The sequence below is a fragment of the Prinia subflava genome (genome assembly GCF_021018805.1).
Source record: "Prinia subflava isolate CZ2003 ecotype Zambia chromosome W unlocalized genomic scaffold, Cam_Psub_1.2 scaffold_2cwr_NEW, whole genome shotgun sequence".
NCBI lineage: Eukaryota > Metazoa > Chordata > Aves > Passeriformes > Cisticolidae > Prinia > Prinia subflava.
In genome coordinates, this window is record NW_026960607.1 from 4020129 (window position 1) to 4034522 (window position 14394).

The window sequence follows — 14394 nt, forward strand, 5'->3', positions numbered from 1 at the left end:
GGGCTACCCCTCCTCCCAATGCCTTTTTCTTATGTCTTCCCCCATGTAATTCCTACATACTTTGACTTGTGGTAGTTGTCAGAATTTTAATTCTTCTTTCCTGATTTCCTCCCCTAAGTGACGGTACAAAGTTTTAAACAGGAAGCTAGCTTCTTTCTGGATTAGAAATGGCTTGAACTCTGCAGAGTCTCTCTGCAGAGAATAGTCCCTGAAGATGCTGCTCCATTCAGCTTAAATATAACTATGGGCCAGCCAGCACATTTTATTTCTCTTGAAGACATTCAGATCAAATGTAGTTTTGATCAGGAGATACAGATCTACAATACCCTGGATAAAACTCGGGCTCCTCTGGAAGGGGTTGGGTGGCATGGAACCCACCCACACTGACAGATATCAAGCTGTGTGCTCTACTAATGATAACTTGCCTGCATATGTGTTGGCCTTGCTCAAGAGATCTGTGCATGCATGCATGTCAGCAAAAGCACGAATCCCCAGGCAGTTGATAGGATGAAGTTGGGATTCCAAAAATTCACAGCAAGTCCTCTTCACATCCTGCAGTTGCAAGAGACCAGCTGCTGGGAGCAGTACCTGAAAGGAGAAGCAACAGCTAGTTAATGTCCCACTTCAATTCTGATGTTATACAAGAGAATTATCAATATTAAGAAAACAAATCATTAAAAAAATCAAGACTAAAACAAAGAGGAAGATTTCAGCATTATGCAACTGAAGAAGTTAAAACCAGCACGAGCATGATTTTACCTCCCTACAGATACCATTTAGAATAACAAGCAACATCTCGACCATTCGGTTCACTGGGGAAGTCATTCCACAAACTGTAACTCACACTTTATTTAAACTCTTCCCAACATTCATTCAGAAGTTCCCTTCTCACATTCCCCAGCATTTCATAATTACATCTCATTTCCAAGCCTTCAATATTGGATATTTTTAAAAGAAAGTTTTCTAGACAATGATAGAATACATAAATCTTATTTGCATGACAGCACTGGACACTGTAACATTTTTTTGTTAACATCAAAAATAAGCATCTTTATGCAAGAGATTGCAGTAAGGACAGAATTCAGCTTTCCGAAAACTCTGTGACCTTCTTGGAGGAATTATAATTCAAAATTGTCTGGCAATCAATATAGACAGGAAAAATGAACGATCACACATTTAACAAGAGTTTGATTTGAATAACAAATGTTAATGAAAGAGAAATGAAGAGAAGACACAAATGTGATTGCACTGAGATACACTGACTATTGCTAAGCAAAATACTTAAAAATTAGTTTAAATCTTAGATAATTATTGAAAATATTTAATAAGTCTAACAAAGTAAGTGGAAAAGACGTAATAAGCATAAAAGTCAGTCACACAATTCAAAATAACTTTAGTAAACTTAAAGGTTACTAATTACAAGGTTGAAGGAGTACAGTGAAATCGTTTTATTTTAGCATATATTTATGTAAATGTTAAGATAATGTTACTAATACTATTTATATTACCAGAACACAGTATGATTAGTTATAACAGTAACACAGTATGATTAGTTATAACAGTGAGTAAAAAATTTCATTTGATAGTTAATTCTATGATAAGATATAATCATTAACTTAAATAGCAAAAATCAATGCTAGAAATCTACTACAAGTATTTATTTATACAATTTGTCCCAATGAAGCAAACATTTCATACCTGCTCACAAATTCAGTAACTAATTTAAGGACAGTCCTAGATCATTTTAGTCATATTATCAGTATAGCTGAACAAATAATTCTGAGAACAATCCTTGACTGCATAAATGGATCCAGTAGAAAAATATGTAAAATCATCATCAAATCAGAATACAAAATGGAAAGAAGAAATTTGAGAATGGCATGGAGAAAATAATTTAATATTTGTATTCACAGTTACCCTGGCTTACTTATATGAACAGTAAAGGAATGTTCAAAGAACCAGATCACTCTTCATTATGGGAAATATGCATCAGTTCTGAGATCACTGTAACTGGGCTTGCAAAGTTAGAGATTTCAATATATTTTAGTTATCAGAAAACAAAACACTCAAGTCTAAACATATTTTATATTCTGCTGCTAAAAAGGAAAAGAGAGGCAAAGTGCAAATTTATCTCATTGAATTACACATTGGGCTTTGGTTACTAGGCAACAGGAGCTGTGATAACATCTAGCTATTTTCATTTGTACCTATAGAACTGTTGGTCTGAAAGCCGTAACAACCTGCATTCAAAAATAGAGTTCCATCACAGTCGGATTTACTCTGCTGAAGCCAGGGGCAGAACAAAAGAGGGGAAAAATACCAAAACAACTCAAACTCCTCACAAATCCATAAGAAAAAAAGAAAATAAATAAGAAGACTACATTGAAACTGTGGCACAGATTAAGTTTAACTGCTGCTGACTCTAAATTGGTCAGTTATAGCTGAAATTTATTTCCAAAAATAGCCAGTAGAGGGTATCATAACTTTCCTTTAAAGATCAAACATACTGTAATGCACATACTGCTTTGTACTGCAAGAAATGCAGAGGTGAAAAAAATTCCCTGATTTCTTGTTCTATGAAAACATATTCTCATCATGGATATTTTTTTTATAATCAAAGAAAAATGAACAGATTATTATTACAGATGGCAAATAAGAAATTATGTATTCTCTTTCTTTGTGTCAAAATTGGGGTGATGAATCTTGGAATGACTGCTAGATTTCCTAGAGCAAATGATTTAACCCTTACGAGCCTATGAAGACTCTTCCCTGATTATTTCCTTTTGGTTCTCCTTCCTGCAATAACATGCCTATTCCCAAAGATCTGTGCACCCATCATGCCAAATACATCTTTTCAACCCCACTGAGGCAAAAAAGGACTGTGACCAGGTGCAAGTATTTCTTTTAAAATCCACCTGAAATGTCACCTGCATAGGCAGGAGGGCTCCACTTAAGGCCTGGAACTTGGGTCCATGTTTTCACTGGAGTAGATTCAAGCCCTTCACAACGACTCAACTAGATCATCAATGTGTAAACGAGGCTGCTGCCCTCTCTTGTGGCCCTTCAGGTACTTGCCAGGAGTATGTCACAGGCTGAGGGTACTAATGATGCCTGCAGCTTTTCTCCCTCCATTTTTACCTGACAGCATTGTGACTCTGTTCATCTTTGTGCAGCTGGACACATTCACCTCACGTGACCAAAACGTGCGTTGAGCTTGGAAGTGAGGAGCAGCTGGTACAGGCAGACACCTCTCCAGGTCCTCACAGGCCCACGAGGAACACATTTACCACAGTCCCAAAGAGATACAACGTGCCTGACTGATGAACAAACCTTTACAAGGAAAGAAGGCTCAGAGGAGATGGGCAAGGGTGATGACTCGGGGAAGAAATACAAGAATGAGCATCTAGCAACATAAAGAAAGTCAAACTTATGTCCACATAAGGGGGACTGGAGGGTGACTTTTCCTTTAGACATATGGCTGTACCAGTAAGTCAAACAGCCTTTTCTACAATAATTACTAGCATATAAGGTCTCCCCCAGCTAGCCAGGCCAGCAGGGGGAGAAGTATGTACGTAATGTGGCTGAGTCCCACAAAAAGTGTAAAACCAAAAAACCCACAGAAGGAGCTCTCAAGAGAGCAATAGGCTTGAGAGGGCTTTAGCCCACATATTCCTTCCTGGTGAACTGGAGATGCTCACCATCCTGACAGTGGGCATGTACAGATCAGTAATGCAAATCACTTTTGCATAGTGATCCAAATGTATATTGCAACTGCTATGTCATGCTTGCATTGTGATTTCAGCATACTGCAGTATGTCTACTAAATCAAAACATAACACTATGTAGTACCAAGTATCTTCACAACAGTAAATTTCATGGCAAACATTAAATATCCCTCAAGGACTATCCAGAAGAAGCTGGTCAGAGCAGCTGCCCTGGAGTGCCTCCATACCAGACAAGAGTATTCATCCTGCCTGAGGACTGCCAGATGACCTGACAGGCACAGCCCCTTGACTGGTACCCCTTCTTGAACACACCAGGTTTTAGTAACTGCCCTGCTAGCTGAGAATGGGGGAACAAGTCCAGTGGAAGGAGCCACTAGGATGATCAGAGGGCTGGAGCATGTGATATTACAAGGAGAAGCTAATAAAACTCAATTTGCTCAGCCATAAAAGACGAAAAAAGAGAGACCTTATTACAGTCCACAGCTACCTAATGTGAAGGTATTGAAAAGTGAGCCAGACTGTTCTTGAAGATGCATAGCCATAGGACCAGGAAAAGTAGGAACATAATAAACTCTGACGGTAAAAAAAGGAGTTAGGTTGCTTTTTCTGTTTTGTGTTGTGTTTTGTTGGGTATTTTTAAAGTGAGGCTGGTTAAGCTCCAGAACAGGTTGTCCCAACCAGGTGCAGAATCTCCATTCCTGGGAGATAATAAAAATTGAGTGAACAGGTCTCTCAATGCGCTTTTAAAAAGCTCAGTGAAAAGTAAAATTTAAATTGATTAAAGATTTCTGCGTGTTAATTCAAATCAATTTGATCAGTAATTTTATATCCATCCAAGCTGTCCTGTTTGCACTCCTTTTTGTACCGTGAGGTTCTCCTAGACAGACCATATTGTGATACCTGACATATGAAGATGCTTAAGACAGTATTTTCTTCTCTACTACTTTCAAATTTCTTGTAATCATCTTAAAATTTCTGCCAGGAACAATTGCCCAAATTCAAATTTATAGCCACCAAAACCACACTGAGATCAGTATAATGTCAATAGGAAAATAGTGAAAGATCATATTGAAGCTTTTGAAAACAAGATCCCACAACATAAACAAACCCAAAATTTCTCAGAATACTGAAGTACTTTTCAAGGAAATAAGCCAATATAAATCAGAGCAGTGTATGCCAAGATGTCCTGGTTTGAGGGGGAAGTGAATTTTCCAGGAAGTTGTGGGTAAACCAATCAGTAGTCAGGTTTTATGCTGGCACCTGGAGTAGCCACTGAGAGGTTGGACATGCCTCTGAGAACACAAGGAGTTAAAAGCAAGCACTTCAGAGGGATTGCCCCTCTCTTTGGTTCCGGTTGCGAGGTGAGCACACATCTCTCCCCTTCCCCTCAGCTCGCAGGGCTGGGTGGGGGAGGGGAGGGGAAAAGCCATGTAGAGCCCCGTTCAAGATGGAAGGGTGGAAAACTGTGGAGGTGCCTTCCGTCCCCGTTCTCCCCCCCCCCCCCAGAGAGGTTGCTGCTTCAGAGCTTCGGAATTGATACTGGCGGCAGCCAGCAGCGAAGAAAGAGCAAGGGGGGAGAAAAAGTTCCCGGCTGCGTAGGGATGTGCCGAGCCTGCGACCCTGCCGGGAGCCAGAGAGACTTTTAACTCCTTCTTGGCAGAAGAAAACATTTTCTAGACATTGATTCTTGTGGCTGGTGGTTTGTGAGAAGAGAGAGAGAGACAGCCTGGGACTGAGATGACAAAGGAAGATGAAAAGAATCCCAGATGGGCAGAGATGAAGAGGAGTGGCTTTTTGGGCTGGACTTTTCTTGCATAATGTTAGCCATAGACTGAACTTGAGTCCTTTTGAACATAGACTGTATTTGACTGGATGCAGTCGGCTCAACTTTGCTGCAGTGACTGGCACTGTAGGAGTGGAGTGAACAGAGAAGAGAGGGTGTGGTGGCGCCCTCTGCCCTCAGGGAAGATCTCTGTTCTTGGAACCCTCGGCCCCAGGGGAAAGATGGGGAGGGACTGCTGTCCCGGCATGCCAAGCATCCTTAAAAGAGCCCTATATGCAGCTTTGGCCCATGGACAGTGGTGAGAGCACTGAACATGGAAAAGAGGGTGTCACCACGGCAGACCTCTCCGGGCGGTTCCATGGTGACATGGAAACACAGGAGGGTGGACCTGTGTTTCCTGGGGGGCAGTCTATGGTGCAAGAGAGACTCCTCTCTCCCTTGCTGAATTGAAGATTAGTTTTTTTGAGTGGTGATTGTTTTGATTGAGAACCTAGGGTTTGGTTTGAGCGTGGAAGAGTGGAAATTGGGGGAAGAGAAGCAATGTTCTGCAAAGTTTTCATTTTTGCTTTTGTGTGTTTAAGTTTTTTTCTTTTCTATTTCTGTTCTTATGTAGTTTAATAAAGGGGTTTTTTTAAGTTTTGTGCCTGCTCTGCTCTGTTCTTGATCACATCCCACAGTAGTTGTTAAGAAAACATATAGTCATGGGTGCACTAGCATCTGGCCAGTGCCAACCCATGACACAAGAGAACTGAATAATGTGCTGTCTAAAATAGAAAAATTCCATTCTTTACTGCATAGAGAGGAAAGAAAACAGATCTGTAACATTAGGAAAGATACTAATCTAGAAATGCAGATGCATGAGAATCCAAACACACTACAATACAATATAGAAGCACACAGTTATATTAGCAAGTTACATCTTTGCTAATCCCAGATATTGCATATTTTCAGTTACAACATTAAAATGAAGTAAATTTCAGAGAACAGCAGTTATGTTAATGCCTGTAATAAAAATATCCTGAGGAAATAGATTAAGGTTTAACATTTATTTCTAAGTTTTAAATAACCATTTCAGCAAACTAAGCTCCTTCATTTGCTGTTCACATTATCATAGCATGGGGAAGAAGGAAATAAACATAGTGGTTAAATATAATCCAAATTATCTTATTTTTTCAACCTCATCTACATGCATCCGTGCTGTAATTAAAACGGTGGTTTACAACTGAAGAGTATTCTAAATTCTAGTAAAATCATTCAGCACGGCATTGAAATTATGCTATTTGGAAGTATGCATACAAAAACACTAAAACAGATAAATATTTTCAGGCATCTGTGGGATAAAATGTGGAAGTTTCAATTTTGGAAGATTCAACCCTGTTTGAATTTCTGTACAAACAACATGTGCATGTTAAGTGAGGTGTTCCAGTGTTAAAATACAAAAATAAGAGGCTGCACTGGAATTAAAGATGTACATGAGCTGCAAGTTTAGAACATGATGTCATGTAGCCTATGAAGTATACCTTCTGGATATCTTAACATCCTCAAGGCTACTGCACAATGAAGACATGGATGCATTAATTTTTCCTTTAGCTTAATGAGCCCCATAATAATCTCCCTAAAAATCAGGTGCAGGTGGCAGTTTCACAGTATCACAGGAAGGAATCAGATCACAAAACAGTCCTATTCCTTCACATTCCCCTTGTACTAGATACAAATTGGGAGAGCATCACTTCAGTAGAAAATTATTAAATAATCATGAAAATGTAATATTTTAAATTATTGACACAATCTGCAAAATACTTAGCAGCTTCCAGCTTGGAAATCAGTGTGACAGATTAAAATGGAGGATAACAAAAAAGTACCTGTTTTACATATGTGCTTTTGAACTTGCATCATAATCTGTACTTAAGAGTCCACTTTAGTTAGTGACATGCAATTGATAGGAAGTAACCAATGTGCTCAAAAAGCAGCTTTTGAAGAGACAGCACCTTAGAAGATTAGTCTGAATGAACTACTAATTATTAATAAAAACATTAGGTACAGAGGTGGGTTTTCTGTTGTTTTCTTGGGGTTTTTTTTGAAGGGGGACGGTGTGGAAGTCTTTCGAGGGATTTGGGATGCAGTTAGTGGTTGCTGAAGTGCAGAAACAAGATTCATGAAGCAAATCAAATTACAGAAGAGTCACTTATTTAAGTAATACACTATAATGAGGGGTACCCATCTGGTCTACAAGGAAGAATCATGTAGTCTTGCTTGGCTTCATGGTTTTCCTACATCTTCTCTACCAGAACAGCACCTTAATGATCACATGAAAATGTGTTTTGGCATAAGCTTTCACACAAGAGAGACAGATTGATTTCCTAGTCTAATGGTTATTTTTGTTAACAGTCAGAAGCTTAGCCTTTCATATCCTTTTCTTCTCTGAAAAGATACTGGCAATAGAAATGAAACACATTCTCTCACTTGGAGTAGAACATCATTAACCTAAAATCATTTTAGTCAGCATTGTAGATTTTTCTTTCAGTGAAAAAAATTGTAGACATTTTGATTTTATAGGAACAAGGTTCTTGATTTGAAGTTTAGCCACTGCATTTAAGTATGTGTATAGTAAGTAATCTAAAATGAAAGTTCAGAATCTTTCATCATACTTTAATTAATTCAGTTTTTAAAAGATTACACAGCTGCATAAAAACACCATCATATTTTCTTAGGGACAGCATAATTTAAACGAGACTAACTTGAGTCTGAACAAAGCTACTTCTGATATTGTGTCATTCAGGAACTGGACAATTTGTTCTTTAATTATGGCACCCAAAGTGCTACCCAGTCAAATCATATACATAGCTACCCCGCAAAAGGATTAGAAGAAGCTGAAAAGGTTAAGTAGGCAGGATAACATAACTTGCACTACATGGTCTGCTTTCTTCCTGTAAAGGCTGACCCACATAAAGAATCACTGCATCAGCTGATGCTCTGAGCTTTCAGCCAGCTTCAGCCATGGCACTGAAATGCAGCATCGCAACCTCCAGCACCAGACCACCCTCAGCTCAGACCCCACTGACACATACAATCACTTTGGGTATACCAAAGCTTACTGTGATACAAACGCTTTCAAAAGATTGCCTAAAACTGAAGATGTAAAGGGTTGACAAAAAACTAAAAATGTTCATTTGCTGTTTCCTAAAGTATACAAAAAACCTTTGAAGAGGTGGGGAGAGGGGAAGGAAAGAATTGTTGGTTTCCTGGAGTTTTTTGTATGTTACAGACTGGCCTGTGACAAACAAGGTTTGTTCTCCTAGTATAACTGAGCATTTTCTGGCAATTTAAAAGAAAGGGGTTGAAAGGCAATTTGCAAAATCCTAAACCTGAGCAGGAAACAAACAGCAGCATAAGTGGGACAGTAGATTGTGAGCCTTTGCTTGCTCTATTATTTCATTCTCTGGCACAGAAGATGCATCAATACTACCAAGTCTTAAAGTAATACAAAACCAAGAACTAAGGACAACAGAAATAGCATGAAGCAGAAATTATTTCTGTGCATGGTGCTTATCTTCAATACAAATATTATGTCAAGATTAACATCTAATATGCAGTAAATGGTCCTTCAGTGGACTCAAAACACATTTGATTACTTCAAGCTTTTACCATAATTATGTTTTTGTAGTTTATTAAGATAATCTTTTACTTATCATTCAGTTTCCTACAGCAGAACATAATTATATTCTAGAAATGCCACAGAGGATTTCCTTGAAAAAAAAAAGCATTAGGCTTAGTGACAAATTTCATAAATGCTTTCATCTAAATGTTGTGCTTAAAAAATTCAGGTATGTAGAACCAAAATTCCCAAAGTAAATAGCATCTACAGCTTCCCATTTGTTTTTTCTTTGCAGATGCAGGTTTAGTACATACATTTCATGATTTAAACCACAACCAATATCAAGAAAACAGAAATATTTTCAAGGAAGCCTTTATGCAGCTTCCAAAATTTCATCTTATGGGTCGCAGCATATCCTGAACCTACTTGCAAGTAAGAGGTCAACCGTGGAGTCTCTAAGTGACTTAATTTACTCATAATAAGCACCTTGAATTTTTACAGGGAGGTGGACAAGCACACATCCATTCATTTGAGCAAACAACCTCTGCACTTTTGGCAAAGGCTACTTTTCAGGTTTTGCCACAGGTAGCTTTATGATGCTACAAAGAAAGAGAGACATGGATGCATGCCTACAGTAAAGGTAGTAGCTGAGACAGAAGTAGCTGCTTTCATCCAACTTGACATAGAAGCATCTCTAGCACTGCCTAGCAGTGTGATGATTTTAAAGACTCAGAAAAGTTGTACAAACTTTTGGTCTGAGAAGGCAGTTTATGTGCCTTCATTATTAATGTTAAGCTAAAGGGCAACCACATCCTAGCAAGACAAGATGAAGGCATCAGGTTTAGAATCACAAAACTTGTGATGTCAGTCCTGATTACTTCTGATCTACCCAATGGTCATCATATCTGATACTCTTTCTTTTTTCCTTTTTTTTTTCCCCTTTTTTTTTAAATCATAGAATGGCCTGGGTTGAAAGGGACCTTTAAGATCACCTAGTTCCAACCTCCCTGCTACAGGCAGGGACACCTTCTATTAGACCCAGTTGCTCAGAGCCCCATCCAACCTGGCCTTAAACACTTTCAGCGATAGAGTAGCCAAAGGTTCTCTGGACAAATAGTCTATTCAAGTCTGTAAACTCTTTTAGGCAACACCAGACTTAGAGCTTGTTGCTGTAATAGCACTCAATGGAATCCCAATTGCAGCTGGCCCATAAAACAAAGAGTTAAAAATGTTTTCCAGGCTAGTCTAGAACTTCACAGTTTTCCAGAAAAATGTTCAAATAATAGGTAAAATCCAGGTCTTCTAAAATGAAAAACCAACACATCTCCCTAGTCAACCGCACAAGAAAAAAAGAGAAATCTCAGTTTCCTTCTACAGAAGGAAATGGCAAATTTTTTGCCTTTGTTAGAACAGTTTTTTACTAGCTCTGCTACAACCAGCTAGGGATCTCCTCCAGTCTCAGTCACACTGGAAGCAATTTTGCCACCTGGTTCAAGACAGAATCTGTTATGTCCTCCATCCTTCCCCAGTATGTGGTTAAACCAAGTATTTACTGAAATTAAGCTTCACAGCATTGCTCTGCTTCCACCAGTACCATACCTTCCCCTGTCTTCCCCTCTCCTGAGGAAAAGGGGAAAAGGAAACCTAGGACAGAGAAGATTAGAACAGGTGAACTCAACCCAGATCTGGACCTCACATGGTCTCACCTAACTAGGGAGGTAAACCTTAGGTGAAAATACCTGCTTTGAAATACTATCTAATCTTTGTTTTGCTAATCCTTTGAAACACTGTTTATCTGTATCATTTCCAAGGTTCACAGGTAATCATTTCCAAACCAACCAGCACAGCTAGAAAGCAGCACTGCTCACCTTGGGCATCCTAGGCAGCTGCACTCATGCATTTTGCAGCAATGTGTTCTATTCATTTAGGCAGTCACCTTAAACATAATAACAACTACATGGATGTACTTATATGTTTTTGTGCACTTCTCTTTAGGTATTCTAAAGAAAAGCTTGTTATCTTTCAGCATAAATTAGTAACTCACCCTTTTACCCTTTACAAGTGTATGTAGAGTCTCTGAAACAAATAAGACACTCGAAAAAAAAATAAGTCCTATTTTAGTCAACTCACAGTCAACCTAGAAATGGCCTGAATTCCCTTCCTCTCTCAAATGATAGCTTCTCATGCCTTTAATGGCTTTAAGCCTTTCCACAAAGCATGCTATTTCTGTCATATTTTAGACCATCCAACAATGTTCCAGGTGATGATGCAGATTTCTACAATGACATACAGATACTGCTGTGCCATTTTTTATGCTTTGTTTTAAAGACACTATTTTACAATAGCAGAAGTTTTTCTAAGGTGACTACAGTATGTTATCCTATACTAGGAAAAGCTGTTAATGTAAAACATAGCAATACGTAGGAGTAATTCAATGTTTTTCTTTTTATGCATTACTTTACACTTTCCAACATTAATTTTGGTCTGTGATCATGATAGCCTGACATCTAGCTTAGCTAGAAAGCAGTGAGATTTTCTATTTTTGTCTGATCTTGAAAAAAATACTTAAACCAGTTCATCACCTACATCTTTTGCTACCTACTTTTTAAAACTAAATGAAATAGGTCCTTTGGAAGCCTGTGACACACTACATTCACTTCGATACAGCAAAACCCAACTATTTATTCCTATTTGTTCCTTTCCTCCCTAGGGATTTTTGATCTATTTATTGCTCATCATGTGACAATTTAGGAGGGACTATAACTAACTTGACTTTCAAAAGCCTTTGATATGATTATTTCTGGACCATGCTAAGAATTACAGGAGGATTTAGTAGCGAACAACTCATAAACAGAATTCTAAAACATATGAGAAGCTTGAACTTTCCTTATCTCACCTGTCACTAACAAAAACCAAATCCTTGATAGTCTCTATAATGCACAGGTGATGTACTATTTTGACATTGTGGTGATTAGCTAAAACATGAGCTGAAATTGCAAGGAATAGCCAGCTAGAGAACATAACATTTTCATATAGTCTCAGCCACCTCACTTTAAAAATTTCTTTTCTGTGGGTATACAAGGAATATTTTTACAAATATGTCTATAAAATCCTATTTACTCTAGCAATTGGATGTTTTTATTCATTTGCTTTTGTGCTTCATCTTTTGACCCTCTCTCTAAGCCTACCCTTGATATGTAAGAGGATGCACCTTGCACAGTCCATTGGCATAATTGGGACTTTCTACCTGAATTCGTTTTTGGCACCTTTCTCATGCATGGCTCTGACAGCTCACGTGCTCTCCTAAATCACTCATTAAAGAAGCAATATGCATGAAACTAACAGATGTTATATTTAGAGCTGCAGTGCTGAGTATAGTGTTTTATTCTTTTTATCATTTAAATTAAACGTGCCTGTTTAAATCCCTCGGTGACTTCCCATTCACCTCCCACAGTAATCAGAATCACATGCTTCTGAATTGCAGGATTACAGATCAGTATCTCTTCTGTAACACACTCCTGCCTCAACCCCACTTCTCTCTCACCCCATCACCTCCTCCAAGAGTTTCTGATTCATTCCTTGGCTCTTGCTTAGACCATGCTGACATAGCCAAGCTACAAGGCTCTTCACCGCCTTTGCCCACAAGTCCCTTCCAAATAAGCAGAAACAAGTGGTTTCATAAACCTCAGCCCACATTCCCCCTCCCACAATAAAAAACCCAAATCAAAACCAAAACACAAAAACCAGAACACCCAAACATCTTCTGAAGGTACAGAGATTTTGAGACAGGGGAAATCTGTGATTCAGTCCACAAGACAACAGTCTCTGGAAGAAATATGACTCTCTGCCTCCTACACACACTGGCACTTGATAGTCCAAGACAGCCTTTTACAGCCTTGGGACAATTTTGATTCACTCCTCATATCTTTTCATCCACATTTTAGATTAATTTTCTCTTTGGTGCTCATTCTCAGTTCTGTTTCTCCCTTATGTATTTCTCTTTGGCACCTATAAACCAGGGTACAACAGCTCAAATGTCCATCCAGGTTCATCTTTTCATTCCTACAAGGCTCATACTCTTCTGCCTATGCAATTTTCTTTACGAAAAATATTCTTGGATCCCCATTCAGCCAGCCAAAAAAAAAAATCAAAAAGCATAATTTGGAGGACAGAGAGAAATTACACTAAGATATCGCAGGAGGGAAAGGAAAAAAAGGCAGGAACATAAAAATGTGAATACCTCAGGAGAGAGTATTTGCCATATCTGTGCAACATCTGCTTCTCCTGGTTCTGGTGGTCCTGCCACCATTTTTCCCTCTGCCTTAACCACAGCTACAGCTGTACAGACACAGCAATTGCTTTCTCTGCAAATTCCTTTTGCTACTTACCTCATGAACTTCACCATCCTCTATAATCCAGGAGAGGATGTGGGAAAGAATTTTATCCCTAAATGAAGTTGTGTGAATTGTATTTATTCAGTTTGTCTTAACAATACAAAAGATATTGAAAAGACATGTCCAAGAGACTGTTTCAGGAAGACAGCCCAGCTCGAGAGAATTGAGACATGAAGTGAGTGTTTCTGTCTGCATTGATCTGAGGGGCTGGCAGTGTGTTCTGTACACGTGACTGTGCATGTACCTACTGCAAACACATGCTCAGCCTCACTACCAGGCTGCAGCTTGGAGATATGGAGCTGCAGTCACCTAGTCGTTATCAGGCTACCAGTTTCAGCAACCCTTAATGCTTTCCTCACACTGAGCACACAGTGTGATTTCCTCCTGTCACATACCCACCAAGCATGCCAGATCAGAAATGGAAATCCTTGAAGAGAGCATCAAACATCTATCAAATAAGTGTGAGGCTTTGGAATACATCTTCAGCCACATCAAAAACCCAGTTCCTCAGTTAAAAACAAACATAGGGGAGTGACAATATAGCAACAATAGCTATTCTGCAGTGCACATAATAATAATGTGCCCCCCAAAACCAGGCAGTTCTACTTTGCACATATGTAATAGCTAAAATCACAAAAGATATGCTACGAAGAAAACCAGAGAAAAATACATTTTAAATGCATTTAAAAATTGTCAGAGAACAAAATATTAAATTTTCCAGCAAAGCTGTTTGCTTAGTATTTTGGTCAGCAGCTCTTAGGTGAAGCTTACTCATTTAAAGTGCAAATTAATGAAGCTTATATTTGTAATAAAATACACCTGTAAAAAGATTGCACTCCTCTTTTCCCTTCCCTCCTACACTCATTCTCCTGACAGGCAGGCACATATAAGCAAATG

At 38.7% G+C, this 14394-nt stretch overlaps 1 protein-coding gene across 3 annotated transcripts in view; it reads right to left on the reverse strand.

Annotated features, from left to right (window-relative positions):
- Positions 1 to 14394, reverse strand: part of KLHL2 (kelch like family member 2) — a 72271-nt gene that overhangs the window by 32381 nt on the left and 25496 nt on the right. For all 3 annotated transcript variants that reach the window (XM_063424312.1, XM_063424313.1, XM_063424315.1), the window contains one exon: positions 426 to 588. In XM_063424312.1, coding sequence (XP_063280382.1) covers positions 426 to 588 — 163 coding nt within the window. The remainder of the gene's footprint in view (positions 1 to 425; positions 589 to 14394) is intronic.